Source organism: Penicilliopsis zonata (assembly GCF_001890105.1).
Source record: "Penicilliopsis zonata CBS 506.65 unplaced genomic scaffold ASPZOscaffold_5, whole genome shotgun sequence".
NCBI lineage: Eukaryota > Fungi > Ascomycota > Eurotiomycetes > Eurotiales > Aspergillaceae > Penicilliopsis > Penicilliopsis zonata.
The window spans coordinates 43,982-66,210 of record NW_019208915.1 but is presented as its reverse complement, the minus strand read 5'-3'; the positions used below and the strand labels follow the sequence as shown (position 1 = coordinate 66,210).

At 51.1% G+C, this 22,229-nt stretch overlaps 7 protein-coding genes across 7 annotated transcripts; 4 read left to right on the top strand and 3 right to left on the bottom strand.

Moving 5' to 3' along the window:
- The first annotated feature begins 72 nt into the window (after positions 1-72).
- ASPZODRAFT_130907 (hypothetical protein) lies at positions 73-6,050 on the top strand. The gene is made up of 4 exons (XM_022722626.1): positions 73-5,079; positions 5,141-5,343; positions 5,440-5,516; positions 5,593-6,050. The coding sequence occupies exons 1-4, from the start codon at positions 166-168 to the stop codon at positions 6,006-6,008; spliced, it is 5,610 nt and encodes a 1,869-aa protein (XP_022581954.1). The 5' UTR covers positions 73-165; the 3' UTR covers positions 6,009-6,050.
- A 2,492-nt stretch (positions 6,051-8,542) lies between these two features.
- ASPZODRAFT_14899 (hypothetical protein) lies at positions 8,543-11,150 on the top strand (the record flags this gene model as incomplete). Its single annotated transcript, XM_022725445.1, has 8 exons — positions 8,543-8,754; positions 8,836-8,845; positions 8,915-8,924; positions 8,984-9,015; positions 9,068-9,188; positions 9,265-9,890; positions 9,952-10,134; positions 10,191-11,150. The coding sequence occupies 8 exons, from the start codon at positions 8,543-8,545 to the stop codon at positions 11,148-11,150; spliced, it is 2,154 nt and encodes a 717-aa protein (XP_022581953.1).
- Positions 11,151-11,843: 693 nt separating this feature from the next.
- ASPZODRAFT_130905 (hypothetical protein) lies at positions 11,844-15,967 on the top strand. The gene is made up of 3 exons (XM_022722625.1): positions 11,844-14,510; positions 14,565-15,171; positions 15,238-15,967. Exons 1-3 carry the CDS (start codon positions 12,160-12,162, stop codon positions 15,781-15,783), a joined length of 3,504 nt encoding a protein of 1,167 aa, XP_022581952.1. The 5' UTR covers positions 11,844-12,159; the 3' UTR covers positions 15,784-15,967.
- A 116-nt stretch (positions 15,968-16,083) lies between these two features.
- ASPZODRAFT_130904 (hypothetical protein) lies at positions 16,084-17,519 on the bottom strand. The gene is made up of 2 exons (XM_022722624.1): positions 17,169-17,519; positions 16,084-17,089 (listed from the first exon to the last, which is right to left on the bottom strand). The coding sequence occupies exons 1-2, from the start codon at positions 17,403-17,405 to the stop codon at positions 16,178-16,180; spliced, it is 1,149 nt and encodes a 382-aa protein (XP_022581951.1). The 5' UTR covers positions 17,406-17,519; the 3' UTR covers positions 16,084-16,177.
- Positions 17,520-17,670: 151 nt separating this feature from the next.
- On the bottom strand, positions 17,671-19,129 carry ASPZODRAFT_130901 (hypothetical protein). Its single transcript, XM_022722623.1, has 4 exons — positions 18,852-19,129; positions 18,203-18,789; positions 17,911-18,151; positions 17,671-17,850 (listed from the first exon to the last, which is right to left on the bottom strand). The coding sequence occupies exons 1-4, from the start codon at positions 19,072-19,074 to the stop codon at positions 17,810-17,812; spliced, it is 1,092 nt and encodes a 363-aa protein (XP_022581950.1). The 5' UTR covers positions 19,075-19,129; the 3' UTR covers positions 17,671-17,809.
- A 279-nt stretch (positions 19,130-19,408) lies between these two features.
- Positions 19,409-20,099, top strand: ASPZODRAFT_150945 (hypothetical protein; the record flags this gene model as incomplete). The annotated part of the gene is made up of 3 exons (XM_022725688.1): positions 19,409-19,482; positions 19,542-19,755; positions 19,812-20,099. The coding sequence occupies 3 exons, from the start codon at positions 19,409-19,411 to the stop codon at positions 20,097-20,099; spliced, it is 576 nt and encodes a 191-aa protein (XP_022581949.1).
- On the bottom strand, positions 20,010-21,475 carry ASPZODRAFT_1674623 (hypothetical protein). The gene is made up of 4 exons (XM_022726827.1): positions 21,173-21,475; positions 20,974-21,119; positions 20,742-20,867; positions 20,010-20,677 (listed from the first exon to the last, which is right to left on the bottom strand). The coding sequence occupies exons 2-4, from the start codon at positions 21,100-21,102 to the stop codon at positions 20,174-20,176; spliced, it is 759 nt and encodes a 252-aa protein (XP_022581948.1). The 5' UTR covers positions 21,103-21,119; positions 21,173-21,475; the 3' UTR covers positions 20,010-20,173.
- Between the last annotated feature and the right edge of the window lie 754 nt (positions 21,476-22,229).

Here is a 22,229-nt window from a genome sequence, read left to right as displayed (position 1 = left end):
GCAGAGCAGCCCCGTTGTTGCCCCATTGAGGGTGACGCGAGCCTCACTGCCTGGAGGAAAGACTGAACATATAATCTCTCTTTCTCTCATTTTGGACGAGGGGATTCTTTCGTATAATAATTTTAGGTGTGGAGACAATCTGTGCGTTTTCTTGCCCTTCTCATCATGTCCTCAGATACGAGTCCTGCCAGCCAGGAAGCTCGCGAGCTGAGCTTGATAGGCAAGGTGGAACTGCGAATCGCCCTGGCAGACACCGATGCCAAACTTCAAGGCCTCCTTCAGACCTATTTGGCGCCTTTACTATTGAAGCTGGCGTCGGAGAGCTTGGCAGTCCGCAACAAAGTCATTGCCGTGTGCCAGCATATCAACACTAGAATTCAAGCCCCGTCCATTCAGCTTCCTGTTGCGGCGCTGCTGAAACAGTTCAAAGACCAGAAGTCGCAGCTAGTCCGCCACTTTGATTTGCTCTATGTGCAGCAGGGTATTGACCGTCTGGGGTCGGAAGCCAGGGTTGAAGTTCTCGTTCCGCTGCTCCAGGGAATCGCTGACATCGGCACACTGGCCACTCAAGGTGCTACTGTGTTCAATCTTGTTCTGCGTTTGCTGCCGCTTCTGAAGTTGCCACCGAAGGGCAGTGAGGGGGATGTTCAGCTCGCGGCTAAACTTGGGCTTTCCGACCAAGACACCGACTTTTTATCGTTCTGGTTCGAGAAGTTGCTTCTGCTGGGTCCCGCAGAACAGGGCTCGCTGACCTGTCCCGGTCTTTCTCCTGCTCAATATGCATTTTTGTGCAAAGGCGGGTCGATAAGTGATGTATGGAACCCTGCTGTCGCCGGTGGCTTGAATCTCACAGAAACTAAAGCCATTGCCTTGAGATTTTTGGCAAGCGGCACTTTCACAAACCGCAGACGGTTTATCCCTGCGCTCATAGCCACTGCCGATGCGAATTCCCGCATCGCGGATCTTGGTTCCGAGATGTTGAAGAGGTTCACCCCAGACCTTGAAGATGCCGATGTGGTGCAAGAGCTGTACCGACTCTATTTTGGAACTGAAGGACCTGATGGCGCCTTACCTACGAGATCTCCAGTTCAGGTGAAGATCCTCACTGCTCTAGGGAAATCTATCAGGGCTACCCAAGAGTCTGATAAGGTCTTTAGGTTGATTGAAGAGGGTCTCCTATCGGATGCCGCAAGGTCATCTCAGGGTTTACAAGCCTCTAAACTTCGGACTCAGATCTTTACTTTCACTACATGGGTGGTTCGCATGGGATCACCATCTGACATCCAATCGGTTGCACCGAAACTGATATCAGGCTTACGAGGTTTTATCGAGTCTCAGGGCTGGCCGAGTCCTGGGGCCAGTGCACAGAAGCTTCCCGCAACAGACTTGAGCTTACGCGGGCTTGCGTATGAAAGCATTGGCATCCTGGTTCCGAAAATCGACTTTGACTCTCAGAATGATCCGGAAGTAGATTTGGAGTACGATCTTATCCGGTGGCTGTTCACTTCATGGTCCGCTGATGATTCGGGGCCCCAAATCTTCGTCAGCATTGAGCAGGCCTTGGGCAGTCTTCTCAACTCCTCCTCTGGTCGATTGAATGAGACATTGTATGAACGCCTCAGGCCCTTCTTACTCCACCAAATGGATCTTCAGCCTGGAGAAGATGATCCCGTCACCGAGTTTCGGGTTGTTCGAAGCCCTCACTACGCGGCTGTGCGATTTGCCAATCGGTATCTACCATTCAGCGACGTGGTAGGTCGGTGGATAGATCTTCTGTCTATCTCTTTTGGATCAGACAAACAGAATGAGATTGTTGAGGAGGGAAAGAAAGGATTGCACCCGTATTGGTACCGGCTGCTCAATTCCAACAAAAGTAACCATAATGCTACTCTATCAGCTCAAGACCAATCGCAGAATCCTTGGTATCTGTTCCCCAAGTTTGACGAACTAGCCACTTACTTGTTTGGTTCGACGGAGTCCAGCGAGAAGCGAGAGATGCTTGAGTCATCGTCGCGCTTCAAGACCACCTTATCATCCTCGGTTACATTTGCCCGCAACATCCTTCTCTGGGAAGCCTTGACCACGTCAGGAGAGTGCATCGTGGAAATCGAGCAGGATTGGGACTATAAGCTGGACGTATTGCTGTCCTCCAATGAACAAGTGCGCCTGTCTTTGAAACGATACCTACGGAGCTCTACTCCAGATCCCCTTCTATTATTCCTTAATTGTGCTCTGGGTGGCCTTGTATCTGGAAAAGGACAGACCTCACAGCAATGCGGTGTCCGCTTTGTTGAGATATGCTCTTTGACACAGGATGCGCTTATTAGTGCACTGGTACCTCGAGCTCTCACGCTGAAAGACTCGATATATTGCAACATACAAGAAGTCCAAGACATGGCGACAAGAGCTATTGGAATTCTGGCCTCGCACTCCCAGTTCAATCTCGCCTCCCTGAACGAATTCATCCTGGAATCAACGCGGCTCATCAATGAGTGGAAATCCGCTGTCGGTGAAACTGCAATGAAAGTGCGAGGTGCCCTTCTTGGTATGGGTTATATTTTGAGCAGGCTTGCGTACCGCAAAATACTTGACAGAGTGCCAGAGACACAGAAGACTCAGTTCATTGAGATTATATTTGATATCCTTGATAACTCGCGTGATGCTCTTTTACGACGAGCTGCCCAAACAATTATTGGCCAGCTAAGTCTCTCGAATGTCATATCACCTGCGACTCTTGGTGCATCGAAATGGACTGCTGTGAGGGAGAAACTGGCTGTGGATGCAAAGTCAGAGAACGAGATACCAATCACCACTATCGGTTTCGTCTCGTTGAGCTTCTCAGAGGCCGAGGACCATGCTTCTATTTTTAACGAATACCTGGAGACTCTCTATGGGCTACACGAGATACGTAGTCCTGAGGTCCATTTTGCTGTGGGAGATGCGATGAGCGTCGCTGCCGCTGGCTGGGAGTCAAAGTCCCTGGTCCGTGAATTTGATGTCGACAGAGAATTTCCCACATCGGCCATTCCTCGGACGGTCCTTTCAGGGGTTTGTGACCGGGTTATATCTGGATGTACCGCGTCAAAACCCTCACTCAGGAAAGCATCGGCAATTTGGCTGTTGGCTCTCGTCAAGAACTGTGGGCATCTTCCAGAAGTCCAAGGTCGTCTCCGGCAGTGTCAAGCCGCGTTTGCGAGACTCCTTGGAGATCGAGACGAGATAGCACAGGAATCCGGAGCACAGGGGCTCGGTCTTGTCTACGAAATGGGCGATCAGGACTTAAAAGACGATTTAGTGAGGGATTTAGTCGACTCGTTCACAGCGGCCAATTCAAACCTTGGGGGAGGCCGCGTCAATGCTGACACTGAGCTTTTTGAGCCTGGAGCACTTCCTACAGGAGAAGGATCATCTATTAACACGTATAAAGACATTATGAACTTGGCTTCGGAAGCTGGAGACCCAAGCTTGGTCTATCGGTTCATGTCCCTCGCATCCAACAACGCCATCTGGAACAATCGTGCCGCATTCAGTAAATTTGGGATCAGCAGCATTTTCTCAGATTCCAGCGTTAATGGCTACCTCGCCAAGAATCCCAGGATCTATCCCAAACTATATCGTTATCGATTTGACCCCAATCCGAACGTCCAGCGGTCGATGAACGGCATCTGGCAGACGATCGTCAAGGACCCCAATGCCGTAATCAACGACCATTTCGAAGGAATCATGGAGGATCTACTGAAAAGTATGCTTGCTGGGAGAGAATGGAGGGTCCGGCAAGCGAGCTGTGCAGCCATTGCAGACTTGATTCAGGGTCGCCAGCCCGATCGGTACGCCAAGTATATCAGTGAAATCCTGACCAAGGCATTCAAGGTGCTTGATGATATCAAAGAGACCGTTCGGCTAGCAGCCCTACGACTCTGCCAAACAGTCACCAACTCGATTATTCGAACCTTGGAAACCGGTGACACGGATGTCAAGCAAGCGAACGCAATGATTGAGGACATCATTCCATTCCTGCTAGGTGACAAGGGAATGGATTCCAGTGTGCAGGAGGTCCAGGGTTTCGCTGTCGGTGCACTGATCCAGATTATCAAGAAAAGCCCCGGTTCCTTGCTACGCCCCTTCGTGCCGGTTATCTTGGAGAAGTTTGTGAACTCACTGAGCTCTCTAGAGCCTCAAGCAGTCAATTATATCCATCTGAACGCGGACAAATACGGCCTAACGAGCCAGGAGATCGACAAGATGCGATTGTCTGGCATCCGCATGTCTCCGATGATGGAGGCGACGGAAAGATACTTGATCGACTATCTGGACGAAAGCAACATGAAAGAGCTGGCAGCAAAGCTGGAAGATGTTCTGCGCTCTGCAGTTGGGCTTCCATCAAAGGTCGGCTGCAGCCGTGTTCTCGTTCTCCTGAGCATGAAGACGGCCTTTTTCCGGCCATACGCCGATCGCTTCATCCAGTTAATGACCAAATATGTGGTTGATCGGAATGAAACTGTCAGCGCCTCCTACTGCACGTCTCTAGGGTATCTCATGCGGTTAGGTTCCAGCCAGAGCGTACTGAAGACCATTGAGTACAGCAAGGATTTGTATCTGAACGCTGAAGACGCATCCCGCCGAGCTATCTCTGCCGAAATATTCCTGTCTATATCTAAATTGTCCAACGACCGGTTCATGGAATTCGCATCGACGGCGCTGCCATTTGTCTTCATTGCAAAGCATGACGCCGATCAACATGTGAAAGAGTCGTTTGAGAAAACATGGCAGGACAACGTGGGGGGTTCCCGGTCCATTTCGCTATATCTCCGAGAAATTACAGGATTGGTATCGATATACCTAGACTCCCCGCGCTGGGCAGTCAAGCACACGGCCGCTCTGGCGATTGCGGATGGGATCAAGTCTTTGGATCATAAGATTGATGCACCAACCGGGGAGCTGCTCTGGCCGGTGCTCGAAACGGCACTCGCGGGTAAGACATGGGATGGGAAGGAAGCGGTGCTCCAGGCGTTTGTGAAGTTCCAACAGCAAGCCCGTCAATTCTGGCAGGAGAGGGAGTCTATCCGTCAAGCAATGAAGGTACTGTCGGGGGAGGGGATAGCAGTAACTATAGATGGATTTTTTACTGACGTTTCCCTAGACAATCACGATCCGAGAAGCCAGGCGGACCAATACGGTGTATCGCCCGTATGCGCTGCGAGCCATGGGAGAAATTGCCGAGACTCGGGAGGACCTGGATTTGATGCCTGAGGCCACGAAGATCGTGACAGGCATTGTGGATGAGTTTTCTTCTGACAGCGCCGATCCGATGGAGATCGACTCGGGCAACGCTCAAAAGTCTGGGTGGGTCCCCCTTCTTTTTTCCCTTTTTTTTTTTTTCTGTGACTAGTGCGATTCCGCTCAGCTGGCATCTCCTAAATCCTAATGGTGTGGGTTTAGATCGGAGGAGACCTTGGCAGCGTGTGTCCAATGTTTGGTGCGATGCGTAAATCCGACCATCGTACCATCCACAGGAAGTAGGTTCCCAAGTCTCCGATTGGATTTCCGAATTCCCAGCGTGAAAGAGAGCAGTCGATTAACCAATGGGTGTAGGGCTGGCCGAGTACCTGAGCGATCTTGGATCGATCGCAGAGAGGGCGTTGCAGCAAGGTGGACGACAAGTACAAGCGACGTTGTTCGGGGCTCTTCAGGGGCTACTGGGCCGACTGGGTCGCTGGATGTCGATGCAGGCGCCGACAGGGCTGGACGAGGTCCGAGGTGCAGTCGCGTCGTTGGCGCAGCGGCTTCTGTTCCTGGAGGTAGACCTGTCAATGGAAACCGTGCGCCAGGAACGCGCCAGGGCGACGGTGGCCTACCTAGAGGTGTGCCAGCAGGCCGGGATGGGGGTGAGCGAACAAGACCGACAGACGATCCGGGCTTGGCTGGCTGTGGAGCGATCCGAGTCCGTCCGGCGAGTGCTCGGGGAAGCGTTGGCAGTGAAGTCGGACCATGTACCACGTGGAATTTAGGCCGAATATACTCCGTGCCCCGTAGTCAAATCATTTTGAGGCTTGCTCTGCGTACGTTTGTAGTAGTAGTAGTAGTAGTAATTAATAGGAGTCAAGTGATAATTAATTAATTATTGAAGCTGGGTTGTCTTGTACAAACTATCGAATAGCAATTTAGAGGGGCAGATTACCATCTGTCATTTAGTCCGTAGAAATGGACTATTGGAACTAAGGAAGTCGTGGTGTTGGCCTTTTCGGAGTAGAACTGAAGCCGGATCCGATCTTTAGGCAGGCTGTACAGTGTACAGTGTAAAGTGTACCTGAGGGAGGTACTCCGTACATACCTGTCAGCTACCTACTACATACAGTGGGGGAAATGTGCATCGCCCCTGCGTAATGGATCCATGCCCGCCTGCAACCGCCCATTCTGGACTAATAGAAGAACTCCGCCATTCTGTCCGTCGGAAAGCCTAAACATTAATTTTTAGTTGTGTCCGTCGGCTTGGGCGAAATGACAGGCAAAAATGACTTGTTCGAGCAGGCGGTGTCTGAAGCGGTACCAGGAAAGGAAGTGAGAAAATAATCTTGGTCAATCTAGCCGACGGTACGACGTACTGGGTACCCTCAAATAACGGGGTCACAGATTCACGTGGCAGGGCAACTGGTAGTCTGGTACTCCGTATTACTAGGCCGTACCACCCCACCGATGTATATTACCTGTATCGTATACCGTAGCTAGTACCACTCAAGGTTAGTACTAACCTACCTAGTTACCTACTAGTTACCTAATACCTAGGTAGGTACCAGTACCTCAAGTCCGTATTAAACTACCTAAAAATGGAAGTCTAGCTCCTCTTAGCTTCTCTTAGCCCCTACTCTATACCAGATCCATCTCCCACTCTTACGGAGTAAAGGGTTCTGACAAGTCAGATCCGCAGACTATGAACGGGAGAAGGCCTTGGTTGGCCAGACCTTGCCAGGTTCCTTTTGCCACCGGCGCTAACGGTCTCGACCTCGAGTGGACTCGGATATGTCCGGGGCTAATCTGAATAGCATTCAGGAACGAGTTACAGTTAGTTATTACTAGGGAACTACCTTAGCTACCTACCTAGCTAAGGACTACTCCGTACTATGTGGGTAGTATGGACCAAGTGCCGTAGGCAAATACCGCGATGGAGTTTGTTCATGATCAGCAGATGTAGAATACTCTGTACATTTATATGAAACAAATACATCAAAATAATATTATTAATGCACTTATTCTCCTACATAACACTGTCTACTCTGTGATCTGTACGGAGTACTCCGTCCACTGTACTACATACTAGGTACCTAGACTAGGTAGAAACTATTGTTCCTTTGGTCCGAGCACTGTCCATCTACTCCGTAAAGCTTAGGTCTTGCACTAGTAACACGATCTCTTCAAGGGTACCTAGTACCTACCTAGGGTACCTAGGTACCTACATAGTACTCTGTACAACAAAATTACAGGTACCTGGGTACCTACCTAGGTACCTGCAGGTGGTGCCCTGGTAAGTTAGCTCGTCGGATAGTCTGCGAACTACTCTGTCAAAAGCGACAATTTGGTTGGGTGTCCATACCGAAGGTTAGGTAGGTAGGTAATTCACTAAAACCTCACTAGTACTCTATAGTCTACACAGAGTACTCATAGGGCTTTTTGGGGGGGGTTGTTCCATGGCTGGCTGAGACGTCGTAGTAGTTTATTGACTGCCTAAACTATCGCTGATAACCTTACAATCTATTTCATACTAGCGCATACACCTACGTAAGGTATCTTTCTGAGTCTGCCAATTATAATCCATAGCAAGCGAGTGTATCGGTAAAGTATAGTATAAGGGTAACACGCTAGTATTACTAGTAACACCTTGGACCTATGGTAAATACAGTACAGGGACACTTTAAGGCTGACTGACTCGTAAGACAGTCGACTCCGTACCTGGTACCTACCTAACCTTAGTACCTAGGTATACCTCTATTCTGTGCGTTGAATACTCCGTACGAATTACCTTAGGTACCTAGTAGGTATCTAGTATTACCAACGGAGTTCTCCGTACTAGCCCAGACTAAGATATTTGTCAGAGTTTCCAATGTCGGAACCCCTCGATCCACGCTAGCTTTATCTCTTCCTACATCCACATGGTTGGCAGGTTTCAGCAGGTCCACTGTCAGTGTCCGGGGGTTAGTTTTAGTTTTGATGTGTTTTTTTTTTTTTTTTTTTTTTTTTTTAGCCATGCGTTCTGTCCAGGGCCCAGACTAGCTAAACTAACTATGAACTGTATCGCTGTGCTGGCGAACCCCTCTGCAGCGCCGCCACTGATCCGAGAACAGTCAGAAGAAACGAGAAAGAGAGAAAGACTAGGTACTATATACTACTCCCCCACCCATCGCGCTTGAAAATGCTCTCCCCTCCCCTCCCCTCCCCTCCCCTCCCCTCAAGTATTCTTTCCTTCTCTAATAAATAACCTTTCCTTTTTCCTTCCTGTCGATCGTTATGGCTTGTTAGCCCAGTACAACTAATACACCCTCCTGCCACAATGACTGTCACAAGCCTCGTGATGCCCGCCCGGCGCACCGATGCCCCCCGCAAACAACGTCCCGTCCGGTTGCCTCTCATCGCACCCAAAGACGACTGTCTACAGCTCCCTGTTACCGGCAAGCTTGCTCGCCAGAGGATTCCTGCCTCGCCAGGCACGCTGGCCACTCCCCCGCGGGTGCGTCTCCCGCCGCGGTCGAGAACTGGTTGTTGGTACGTCATGAAGTCCTGAAGCGCCTGGATAGACTTCGTGAATCATAATAGTGGCTAACGTTTCTTTTTTTCTATCGATAGGACGTGTCGAGTGAGTTTTTCTTCTACGGATAAAGCGATAATTGATGAGCTGTATTTACTGATGTTCGTGTGTTGGTAGAGTCGGAAAGGTGGGCTTCAAATCGCATACCTCGGGGAATTGGAAATTCATAAATCTAACCGCCAGTAGTGAAATGTGACGAGGGTCATCCAACATGCGGCGTATGTCATCGCAGTCGTCCATACTGCTGGAAGAATCATGCTGACTCTCTAGCAATGCGCCCGTCTAGGCCATGTCTGCGACTACCGGCCCCGGCTGGCGTTCCGTGATGACACCCGACGTATCATGGAGCGGATGGCCGATATTTCCACCAAGGGAAATGTGGTCTGGGATGGTACGTCTATATACATATATATATCCTCTACGATTTTTTTTTTGGTTCGTCGGGCACATCTTTCTAACTGACCTAGTCAAATCGCGCACCTGGGGCACCAAGAACGCCCTGCTGTCTCCCGCAGATGCGCTTCCCCCGTTCGCCATGCTTACCTCGGACGAGGATCGCGAGAGGAAGGCAGAGGCCTCGACTCCCGGCACGTACCATGTCATCATGGTGCCGGACAGCTTCTCGGGCTTGCCCGAGTACGCTGAGTACACCGACGACTCCGTGGATGGCTCCCTGCTCGATGGCCGCCAGTCGTCAGTGGCCAGCTCGCCGATCAGTGATCATGAATGCGGCGCGGACTTTTCCGATCCCAACACCGTCATCCTCAAGAGATTCCATGACGTCTCCCGTCGCGTCCTCTCCTCCTGCAGGAGCTCCCCTCGTATGTCGCCTGCCTCCGACTTGCTGGGATCCATCTCGCCACTCTCCCCGCCGCCCCAGTACGCACCCGCGGAATACGACCTGGTCGAAGGGGACGAGGTTCCATTCCCCGACCACTGGGTCAACCAGAGGAATCAGGATGCCCTCCTCTACGCCCATTTTCGCGCCGTCGTGTGCCGGCAGTTCATGCCCGCGGGAGATGCAAACGCATCGCATGGCGTCATCAATTCCATGGCAGATGTGTTTGAGAACGAAGCGGCCCGCTTTCCACCGGTATGTCTTTCCCGTTTCTTTCCTTTTCTTTCCTTGTCTTTTTCTATACTAACGAATTCAGCTATTCCATGCAATCATGGCTGTCTCGGCCCTCAGCCTAGCCACCCAGGAACCCGGACAGCAGGCCAGCGCCCTCCAGCACTACCAGCAAGCATTCCCCTTGTTACAAAGCAGCCTACAAAGCACTCAAGACCTCTCGTCGGATGGGCTCTTTCTCACCCATTTTCTCCTTTTAGTCTACGAGGTGATTAAGACCCAAAAAGAAGAAAGAAAAGAAGAAGCTGTTCTAATACTCGATAGATTTCTTGCGCCGAGCCCAACACCTCGAACCTGTGGTCGCATCACATCTCCCGGCTCCTCAACATCATCTTCATGCGGAGATCGGTGTACGGTACCGAACGGTTCCCCTTTGTCATCTGGTGGGTGTGCAACTTCGATTTGTATGCCCTGCTTAGTGGCGCGAGCAATGGCGAATTTGTTGGTGCCATGGTCGCCCACCACCTGCTGCCCAGCCCGGAGACCCTGCTCGGAGCCCCCACTGTCTACTCTCCTTACCAGAACCAGAGCATGGGCAACAACAATCTGTCCGCCATCTCGCAGATGTACTCGGACACGTTTCAACTGGCCGTGCAGCTTGGATTTCTGGCGGCCTCGATCCGGCAGCCCGCCGCGACCGCCAACTCGAGCCCGTTCTCCTTCTCCGCCCATCGACACAAGGATCTCTACGAGCTGATGGAAGCGCTGCGCGAGCGCTGGGAATCCCCGCACGCCGCCGTCCTGCTGCAGGACAAAGACCGGCTCCCTTGCCACGCCGCCCAGCTCCTCCACCAGGGGTACACGCTCTTCCACACCTGCATGCTGTACAGCTACACGTCGATGTGGGCGGGCCAGCGCCTCGAGCCCGAGGCCGCCTCGGACGAAGAGGTCGCCCCGCACGTCACTGCCATCCTGCAACTCTCCGAGCAGCTGTTGGTGAATCCCTCCGCGGGACAGGACACCAGCAAGCTCCAGTTTCTTGTTTTCCCGCTGTTTCTGGCCGGTGCCGCGGCCACCTCGAACGGAATGAAGATGCTGGCCATGGACCTGCTGTCGACGGTTCCCGTCGGACTGGCCAGGACGCAGAGCATGACGAGCTACTTGCTGCAGATCATTTTCGAGCGGCAGGCGCAGCGGCTCATGACCGTCGGCCATAATTTGGACATCGACTGGATGGAGATCATGACTACACACGGTTTGCAGTTTGTTACTTTTGGCTTATAACCCTCATTCCTTTTCCCTTTTTTCTTTTTACTTTTCGTCTTTCTTTTTTCTTCTCTCCTTTTCTTTTCTTTTCTTTTTTTTTTTTTTAGCGAGGTGTTAAGGGCATGACAGGATGGATGTATGGATGTATGGATGTATGGCTGTAATGCATTGGGCTGGTATATAATATTATTAATAGGATTGAGTATTATAGAAGGTAGCTGGATTTATACTGAGCATTAATTATATTATATTAATTACATGCTATTATTAACTTATAACTATAGGTACTCTGTACTGCTTTTATATAAAGTGTTCCTATGTAGATCTACTGTGATAGTAATTTTGATAAATATATTCATAAAGTGTAATAGATTTCTTTAGTATTTACTTGACGAGTCATTTATTATCTAGCTATTTGAATACTACTCTCAATTATCTGAGGTCTAATACAGTATATGACGATGGAATGTCAGCTTAAAGATACTCTCCATAACTCCTACTCTGCAACTCTCTACACAACTTCATCACATCAATCACTATGGACAGCTCATCTACTCTATATGGACTGTCATCTGGACTGCAGACAAGCTAAGCGCCCACTGATCACTCTAGTGGCTTATTAAATGACTGTGATTGACCGTCCAGCCAATGGCTGCAACAATCTCCATTGTGTTGAGGAGCTCGGCGGCTAGAGCTGACGGTCACTCTGGGGGGGGGGGGGGGGCTGCAGCGAAGGACATCTCCTATTTCCCTGGCCCAACGCCCCCCCTCGATCGTGCGTTGGTTTTTGACCCAAGGCTACAGAGTACTCCTTACTAGGGCTTTCTTTTCAAGTTGTTCAAACCCTCCTTTAACCTAGTCAGCGTGAGAAAAGCCGTGTCGAGAAGCCCCCGCGCGCCCATCCTTTTTACCCCTCACCTCACTCCATTTTGAGGTGAAACTTGCTCCCCAAACGCCATCGCCGTTGCAAGCACATCTGCAGCAAAGAGGGGGGGGGGAAAAAGGTTTATCAGAGTGCAGCATCACAATGAGCCGCCAGGCGATCCCTAACGGAGAGCTGTTTCTCAACAGCGGGGCTGCCGAACAGCAGCAGCCCGAGTCGCCTACTATTGTCGAACCGCTGCGTATCGCCAAACGAGATCCAGCGTCGCCGCCGAGTCCTCCGCGTCTTCCATACCCTGATGACCGACAGGCGTCGTCTACCTCGCCGTCGGCTGCGTTGCAGACTGCCAGACCGCCGGTGATCACAACCCTCGCCGAACGGAGGGGAGGGAACGCGCCCAAGCCGCTACCAGAATCTAGTCCAGAACAACAGCAGCAGCAGCAGCAGCAGCAGTACCAACAACAGTACCAACGACAGTACCAGCAACAACATTACTGGCCACCTCCTCAAGCAGCTTCGAATCAGGGGACCGGCTCGATCAGTCGTCTCAGCTCCACTGCGTCGACCTCAACTACCCGGGCTCAGCGCGGGTCTCCGCCCCCGCCTGAGACTCCTGTCGCGGGTCCTGACCAGCAGCCGGGTTCGGATATTGAGGCGCGGTATGCTGCGGCGGGTATCGCGGGAACTTCGACCCTGCAGAACCTGCAGGCTCCAAGCGCCGCAGCGCAGCGTCGAGCGGAACCATATGCTGGGCAGGCAGCAGTACGGAGAGCTCAGCAGCAGCAGCCGGTGGCCCGGCCGTGGACCCCGACTGAACAGCCGGGTACACAGCCACATGGCCCTCCGACAGTCTATCAGGGCCCGAATGTGGTTCAGTCCGGTGGTCAAGCCCCTGGTGGGCAGGCTACTGCTTCTCTCGTTACTGCCCCTGCTGCTGCTACTGCGGCTGCTATCGCGGCTGCTTCTGCCGCTCCCACCTCTCAACCCCAGACAAGGATTCCCCAGAATGCACTCGAGCAGGATTTCGAACGCATGCGTGTCAGTTCGTCTCCTCCTCCGGCATACTCGACTGTGCCAGGAGCTTCCGTCTCGCAGGGGTATACCAATGAAAAGCGACATCCGGCCGTAGCGGGGGGCGTGTTGCAGCAGCAACAAAGCTCAATCCCGGGACCACATCCCACAGAGGCCATTGGGATGGCGGCGGCTGCGCCAAATCCCGCTCCCGCCAGCACTACTGCTGCTGTTCCCTCCGCTGATGCTGCTGCCACAGCGGCTGCTCAGGGGCATCCTGCGTTTGCGAATGATCCCCGAGATCAACAACAGCCCGGAAATCCCTCCACGGCTGGTGGGTACCAGCAGAACGAGCAGCAGGCGTATCAACAACAGGCTGCAGTGAATGTGAATAACAGCAACAATCGAACCTCGCCCTCTTCTACCACGCCAACTAATGGCATCCCCCCAGCCTCTCCGCCTCCGCTTCCCGAAGGATGGATCGCCCACCTTGATCAGACCTCGGGTCAGTATTACTACATACATCTTCCGACGCAATCAACCCAGTGGGAGTTCCCCAAAGGCCCTACCCCGCTAAACTTGAACGACACCCCGGTGTCGCCGGGCGGGAGCGTCTTCAGTGCCCACCCGCTCACGTCTCCGGGGTTGTCCTCCGCGTTTGGAAACCCGCTCGCCTCGCCCGGCATCCCCATGACCCCCGGTTATGAAAGCCTTCAATCCCCCTCTCTGGCTTCTGCGTTTAGTGGGCCCCCGCCCAGCAGTGGCGTTGATCTCTACAAGGTAGTGCCCACGAATGGCGTCTACTTTGGACCATACCTGCGGTATACCAATATGGATCTGGAGCGAGGGATCTGGCTGGGCTCCATCCTCCTCGTTACAGACGCCGGTCAACCGCCCACAATCCATATCCACCAGAGTGCCGACCTGTCTCCGAACCCGCGCCAGCTCAAAGCCATGAGGATTGCCATGCATCAGCGCTGGACTTTTTACAAGTACGAGATCGACCTGCGCATGGAGGAGTCCGGTCCCGCCAAGTGGACGTACGCCATCACTTCGCACCTGGGTTGCACGCGCTACGAGTTCCTCGTTGCCGGCCGACACGAAACCAGCTGGCGGTTCACGGCGATCTCGGGCAACGATTTCGGTCTCAATGCGAATGCTACTGAACGGGCGCGGCTCGGCGGTGTCGGCTTCATGTGGAAGGACATCATCCAGAAACATGGCGAGATCGGCGGGTTCCACGCACAGCTCAGTCTAGGCGGCTTGATCTATGCGGACCGCATGTGGAAGGAGATCCCGTCGCTGAAGCAGTGGCTTGCCACGCGCGGAAAGGATGCCAGGAGGAATACGCCTTGGACGGCGGTGCACGAGGAGGATGTCTCCCATGCCTATTTCCATTACTACACCAGTCACTTTGATCAGCCGTATCTACGAGAGTGCTTTGCACAGATTCCGTACATCTGCCAGGTTGACGATCATGACATGTATACATCCCTTTTTTTCTTTTTCTTTTTTTTTACACAGCTAATCATCCCCAGCTTCGATGGGTTCGGATCATACCCTGAACATATGCAATTCTCCAACATGTTCAAGAACATTGGCCGGATTGGAATCGAAATGTACCTGCTCTTTCAGCATCACACGACCCTCGATATCCTCCGCGGCGTTAGCTCGGATGTCGACCTCTTCACCATCACGGGCACCGGGTGGCATTTTGTCAAGTACTTGGGTCCGGCCGTGGCGGTCGTCGGCCTCGACTGTCGATCTGAGCGGAACCAACACCAGGTCCTCGCCGGGCCAACTTACCAAGGGCTTTTCCCCAAGATCGCGATGCTGCCGCGGTCGGTGCAACACTGTATGCTGATGATCTCGATGCCCCTTATCTACCCGCGCCTGGATTCTGCTCAACAGCTGGCGAACACTGTCGCAACGGGCAAGAGAGCCGTCACCGGGGCGTATAATGTTCTTGGAAAGGTGACTAGCTCTGTGGCTGGAGTCGTGGGCGCGAAAGACATGGTTGGGTCCGGGTTTGACTCCGTCAAGCGTGCTGTCGGCAAGTCGGGGCTCATGGGTGGAATCTTGAATCCGTTTGGGGAATTGGATCTGTTAGATGAGTTGCGAGACCAGTGGACGCATGAATCAAAGGTGAGTGCAATATCCATATACATATAGTAGAAACGGCGGAAAGAGAAGTTATTAAATAGAAGATAGGACCTCGAACGGACGTACCTCATTCGGACTCTCCAGGGAATCGCTCATCAACGATCTATCCGGATGACCTTCCTGTCTGGCGCCGTCAACGTCTGCGGCGCCGGTTTGGTACATGATCCGACCCATCCCTCGGACCACAAAACCATGTACCAGCTGATCTCATCGGCGGTGGTGAACACGCCGCCGCCTGGGTACATCATTAAGCTGCTCCATAGCCACAATAAACCGCTGTACGTCCCCGCCAACGGCCAACGGTCGAACTCGTCCAAACCTTCGGACACGAAGGAGGACATGATGGAAATTTTCCAGACGGATGTCACGGGCCAGCCGCGCGATCACCGCAAGCTCATGGGTCGCCGCAACTACATCGCCATCGTCGCATACGACCCGGACGTCGTCACCGGGACGTACGGCCAGCCTGACATGGCTCCCGGCGCTGGCAAACTCAGCCTGGCCGTGGATTTCATGGTGCAGGGCGAAGGCGCGTACGGCAATGTGGTCAAGTATGGGCCTGTTATCGTTCCGGCATTGGCTCAGGGAAAGTAATTGCGATGCTTCAAAGTTTTTGATAAAGTTGCTCTAGTTGTTTCCGAGCGAGAGGCGGTCCAGCTGGCCTGGTCTTATTTATGCATCTGTATCCCTCGTATCACACTTTTATTTTAGATTGAGTATTAGTATATAGTATGATCTTTAGCATAGCAGGCTTTTCACTACATAATTATATCATTACATTTAAGTCTGCTCACATATTAGCATACATGCTCCAACCCTTTCATATGAGGTATCATATCTGTTTCTACAGAATAAGCATCAGAGCAAAATGATAGAAAGGTAAGAACACATTTCCATAGGCCCAAATCTACAGGCGATTTATCTGCATTGTATCATTTCGTCATAACTTCATGACTTGATCATTAACTATATATAAAAGACATGATTCTCAATCCGCCTTAAACTTGAGTCCCGTCGGATCCCCCCCAGGAACACATAACCCAAGACGCCAAAAGTAATCGCGATGAGCGAAGAAGAGCTCCCACAATCTGAACCGGGCCGGAATCAAGCCAGCCCCGTCTATTCTCTGGCGACGGGGCTGTTCGGACAGAACGGTCTGTCCTCCAGCTATATTAACGGCATTGCTGCCATAACTAGCTCCTTCGATGCATCGAAGATCACGGTTCCCCTCGCACCGTTCCAGGTCCGTTCGACCTGGTGGAAGGTCCGGCTTGGAGATGAAAATTTCCCCCGCGTGAGTCTCGTACCCCCATTCATCAAGAGGGAGCAGGGGCACTGGATCGTTGGCGTGTGTGACCCGACGAAAGCGAGGGAGTTCTTCTTCTTCTTCTTCTTCTTCTCTCGGAAGCAGAGACTGGTCCACATTCACGCTAAATGCCTCGTCCAGCAAGTTTACAAAGGCTCTGTTTCCAAGTTTCGGCTCTCCAAACGTCGTCACTTGTGGGCTCCACCCTTTCAACTGGAACTCTAGCCCTGCCAGCGCGGCAACAGCTCCACCGAGCGAATGCCCGATCAAGACAATCTCATAGTCTGGGTGCTGCTTTCGCGCAGTTTCCACGGCCGGTAGAACGGTTGACCGCGTGTTCTGCCATGTCGTCATGAACCCGGCATGGACCGTACAGTTGGTGCATTTTGCCTTCTCCCGTGGGTCGTCACCTCCTCCTTCATTGTCGTCTGGTATGTAAGGAACATATCTCTGCGGGTACGCCGAGAGATCGATGATCGTGTTGGTAACGGAATAAGTGCCTCGGAATGCAACGATGATTCGTTTCGGGTACGGGGGGTGAGAGATGGCGATGTACCCGCATGAATCGGAGAGAAGAGGACCAGTGTTCCACGTCTAAAAGAAACTTTCATATCAGTACATCAAGGGTTATTTACGCCGCCGTTGTACTTGGTAGTTTTCCTTCCTTTCTCACCGTTATCAACTCGAACCCTTCGAACTCCTGACACCGACTGAGGCATTCGAATGGCTTATGTACTCCCGTTGAACCGATACAGTATGCAATATCGACGAGGCGAGAGGACTCCTCAAGGGATTCGAACAACTTGGCTGAAACTTCTCTTTCGGGTCCATTCTGTGCAGCGACCGTGTGTTTTGGCAATAGAAATGCACATAGGGAGAGGAAAAGAGGATGCTTGCGAGAAAACTTCATCTGATAGATTACACAACTTCAAATCACACTAGACACGATTTTTTTTGGTATATGAAAGAGATGCCGGTTGGAAGAGATGTTAAATCATCCACATTATGAAGTCATCTACAGGACCAGGTCATGTGTGTACCTAACACTGAGCAGTGAGCATGATCCAAAATCTGGGGTAGCTAAACCCTAAAGTCAACCAGTGGGTCAGTCTATACTAAAAACAGCCATGTTTGTATAGTCTGCAAACTTACTAAGGAATTTATGATATGGCTCATGGAATTTAAATAATAATATTGTTATCACCCTGGTCTAGTTACTATCTACTATACTAAGACTAAAATGTACACAGAAACCTGTACTAACTAAGCAGCTTCAAATTGGTGCGAGCCATTGGTGATATGGGTAGTAACAGGCTAAATCGACCAAACGACAACACGTCCGTCGACTCCGCTCGCTAAAAAAGAGTTTCAATCAGCTGCTATTTCTTGGAAGTAATTATAGATCGGACGCTTACTGCTGAACTTTTTGACATGACCGTCTGACTCTTCATAAACGCGAATCGTGTTGATAGTATTCTGGTGAGTCGTCTTGAGCTGGGTATCGGCCTGGGCCTGTCCCTTGAGATCCATCTGACGGAACATGTTGAGGGCAGATTCCTCGCGGACATTCCCGGCTGCAGCACCTCTCTTGCTTTCAATAGGACCAGAGAGTTGCCATCCGTTCTCGTCTCCAGTGAAGCGATAAGGTTCACAGTCCTAAAAGCCATTAGCAGAGTCTATGTAAGAGCGAGGAATAAATCCACTAACATGACCGGCCGCGATAATCTCAGTTTCGCCGTTCCAGATCAGGCAGGTAAGCGGGAGAAGACGGGTGGAAATATTGAGCATTGCTCTTGGAGGCTGCTCAGGGGCACTGGGGTAGACTACAGTGACACTGCTGTCGTGGGCCGTGAAAGCAAGCGCATTTCCACTTGGTGAGAAAGCCACACTATGGATCCAGCCGGCAGAGTCATTCAAGAATTCACCACACACAGTATTGAAGGGGAGACGTTCACCCCATGCACTCGGCTCGGGACGGGTGTCGACTCCTTTAATGAAGCTCGAAAAGACCCTAGCATGGGAATCCGTAGAGCCGGCAGCAAGCAGAACCGAGTTGGGATGCCAGGCAAGAGTGGTGATGGTACTCCGAATCGGCTTTTTCAAGTGTTTGGAAATCCACCAGTCGTTTTCCTCCTCAAAGTAGCAAACGGCAATGACGCGAGCCCCCGAGCCGACAGCGAACTTTTCTTCCGATGGGGACCAGCGCACAAAAGTGGCAGCACGGTTTATCCGGAGGAGGACCAGGGTTGGCTTCCAGCCGCTGGCAGTCTGTTCCCAGACGTAGGCGTTACGATCTACAAGAGGCCAAGTCAACTGTTTGTACTGTCACGAGACTTCAAATTCTGGCGATACGAACCTTGAGAGCAAGTCACAATACGGCCACTCTTTGGTGCAATATCCACACTTGTCACTGTCTTGTCATGGCCATGTAGTTCGTCATTCAGCACAAACTTGTTGCCTGATGCCTGGTAAAGTGCAACATTATTATCCTTGGCAACAACAAGTGTTTGCTTATCCGAGGAAAAGGAATGGTCGGCGATCGGAAGGTGGAAGAGGTGGTGGGCCTGAGGAACAGCCATTGTCAAGTTTATACTGGTTTAATATGACAGGAGGGACTCTCTACTGCCATGTGCTGGTGTTGAAGGACCCCTCGAGATGCGGGAGCGACCAAAGCCGATGACGCGGGCAGCATGCTTACCTAAGTAATCACATGACTTCAACGAATTAACTAACTAGGTTGGTCTAACTAGCTCACAAATACGGTTTAGTTTAGGTTGCTGAGACCTCCAATTCCGATTGCTTTGCAACCTGCGACGGCAAAATACCAAGTATCCTTCCATTCGGTGTCACCTACCTTTCCAAATCACTTAATATTAATTCTTGAAACCACATCCTTTTTTCATTTTCTCCATAATGGCTACTAAATCCATCCCCACTCGCAGTGGTGCTCCAGACAAAAATATCTCAGTCGGTGCTCCCAACCAAACGTGAGTGATAAAGATTCTCAACCTATCTGGTAGGCAAGAAGCTTCTAATTCATGAGTAGACTATACTGTACCAATCTTCCGGACAAGCTTCGCAAGTATGATCTGCGGCTCTCCCTATACATGCTTTTTTCGACGTACGGAACTGTTCTTGATGTCGTCGCCATGAAAAATGAAAAGATGCGCGGGCAAGCACACATTGTATTCAAGGACGTACAAGCCAGCACACAGGCGATGCGCGCTCTTCAAGGCTTTGAATTCTTCGGTAAAGAAATGGTATGCCTCTCCTGTGCGCTGGGCAAGTTTCTTTCCACTAATTTCTGGGCAAATAGCGAATTGTTTACGCCAAAGGTGCCTCAGACGTGATTGCGAAATTGCGCGGTACTTATAGTGCTGGTATACCTGGCGTCACATCAGCAGCAGCTGTCTCGACGGATCTACAGAAGTCAATCTTCCAAGGCCCTCCAGGAGCAGCCGCTTTACCCGTTAAGCCTACCCAGGCTCCCAATGGCGAACCCCACGGCACAAAGCGACCCCGTACAGAAGAAAGCGATGAGGAAGAGGCACCAATGGATGAAGATAGCGATGTGCCTATGGAGGCCTCTTCGGACGAGGATTAGTCCAGTACGACCAGGATGAGAGGTGGACATGTTGGCTGTGCGAGCGGTATAAGTCTGCACTAGTCCATTATTGTCTAGGAAGCATCTCCCAAGCTTGGTCCCTGAAATTTCAGGCTCACGGGTGTATCATCCACGAACAGCTCATGAGGGAGATGCAACTTGATGAAGTTACCTATCACACTGAGCCAAATGAGAAGATACGTTTCGGGGCTGATATCTTTGGACACTATGACATGTCTCATGGCATCCGCAGTGTTACACGGGTGGACGAAAAACATTGGAGAGCCAGACACTGGATTGTACTGGAATAATGAGCGCACATCCAACTCGGTATTTTCGAAGAACATGCAACCTACATTGAAACTGATACCCCCCATGACACCAACATTTTTCAATTCTTGATGATATTGCTGCGGCACCAGATGTTGATATACCATTTCGATATCGACGGGTTTATGATGGAACGCACCCGCTTTCAGAGCAAAGTACAGGACTGGGACCTGGAATGTTGGGGAGTATACGATTTCGTACTCGACCTGCCAGTCTGTGCTGCGCTGCTCTGAGCGGATGAGCGCTTCCTGGTGATTCATGGGTCAGATTATGGGGATCATTAGAATCGGGTGCGAAGGGAATTTTTCGAACAGGATCCTCTTCAGCCTGGTTCTGCTCCGTTTCTAGAAATCCACTATCCTCCTCTGGTGCAGTCTCGTCTTTCGAAGCATCGACATTTCCAATACTTTTAGTGATCCTGAAAATTAAACCATTCGTCTAGTAGCCCGCGCAGGGGGGGAAAAAAAGGAAATTAGAAATGAATCGGTTTTTTTTTTCCATTACTACAATGAGAATTCCCCTCGGTCTGAGGAAAGAAAAATACCTGGTCAATAAGTCTGACTGCCGACCAACTCGAATCTTTCAAAGATCCGCACGCGCGCAGCCGGGACGCGAGGTCCTGACAGGCGCTGTGGAACTCTTCCACTGTCAGGAAAGGAAAATCGAACAACATATTCGTGGTCAGCCCGACTATCAATCAGCATTGTGCAATACTACTGATGCATACACAGGTCATATCATACTGTGGCAACTTGGAAGATGCAGCCTTCAGTTGTTGTTTTTTTCTCCCTGGAGCCTGGAATTGAGTCGAAGTCTTCCAGCTTGGCGGAGGTCTTTGAAAGCTGTAGGCAAATACCAAGAACAGTGGGTTGAGTGAACCTTGATTCCTGATAGTCACAACAAACTCTAGGAGAGTCGAGGTTCATACCCACCTCCTGATCCGGACTAGTGGTCAGGTACGCTAAGCTGCATAATGTCTAACCTGATTAGGAAATACGCTTACTACAAACGGTTAGATATATGTAATAATACAACTTGGAGGAAACCATGATGTTTTAACCTTCATGAACATCTTTTAATACTAATATTGAACTAATAAAGTCTATAATTATATATGGACTATTTGATTTTATTCTTTCATTTATTATTAAGTGTTTTGAAACAAGTGGCAAAATCATAGCTCAGGTACTAGGGCTACTATTGCTGCCGCATCAATAGTCTGGTTGCAGCAGTTGGTTTTCGTACCAAAGTCAAACTGCTGCTTGCAGCCACTATTTACTAGTAGTACAGTAGCTACGATAGGTACCTAACCCGATGTACCTACTCACCTTTCCCGAATACGGCCTTCGGAGTAGGGAGCTCTGAATAGTCCGGATCTGAGAGCATAATAATCTCTGCCAATCATTTCGACACACGGAGGCTGAAACTTGGACAGCCTGGCGTTGATATTGGAGATGGATTATCCGCTTGCATATGTGCGAATCGATCTCCTCTGATATAGCCCCTTTCGGGGCTGAGGATGGTTCGTCCGTTGGCGGGTGGTCCGAGTCGGCTGGAGCTTCCAAGAACCTTCTCTTAGCTGGGCGTCCATCAGTGCATGACGGATCCGTCATCGCTCACCATGTGTTTACCTCCTTCGATCATGGCGACATTCTGGCCTGGCTGACCGCAACACCGCACCCTCGACGTTTATGTATCTGCTTTCACCTCCCTGTCGGATCATGGCCGAATATTTCCTCTTCATTGGCTACATGAGGCTTCCTGCCTTTCCTTGTTCTCACATTTGGATCGCCCTCCTTT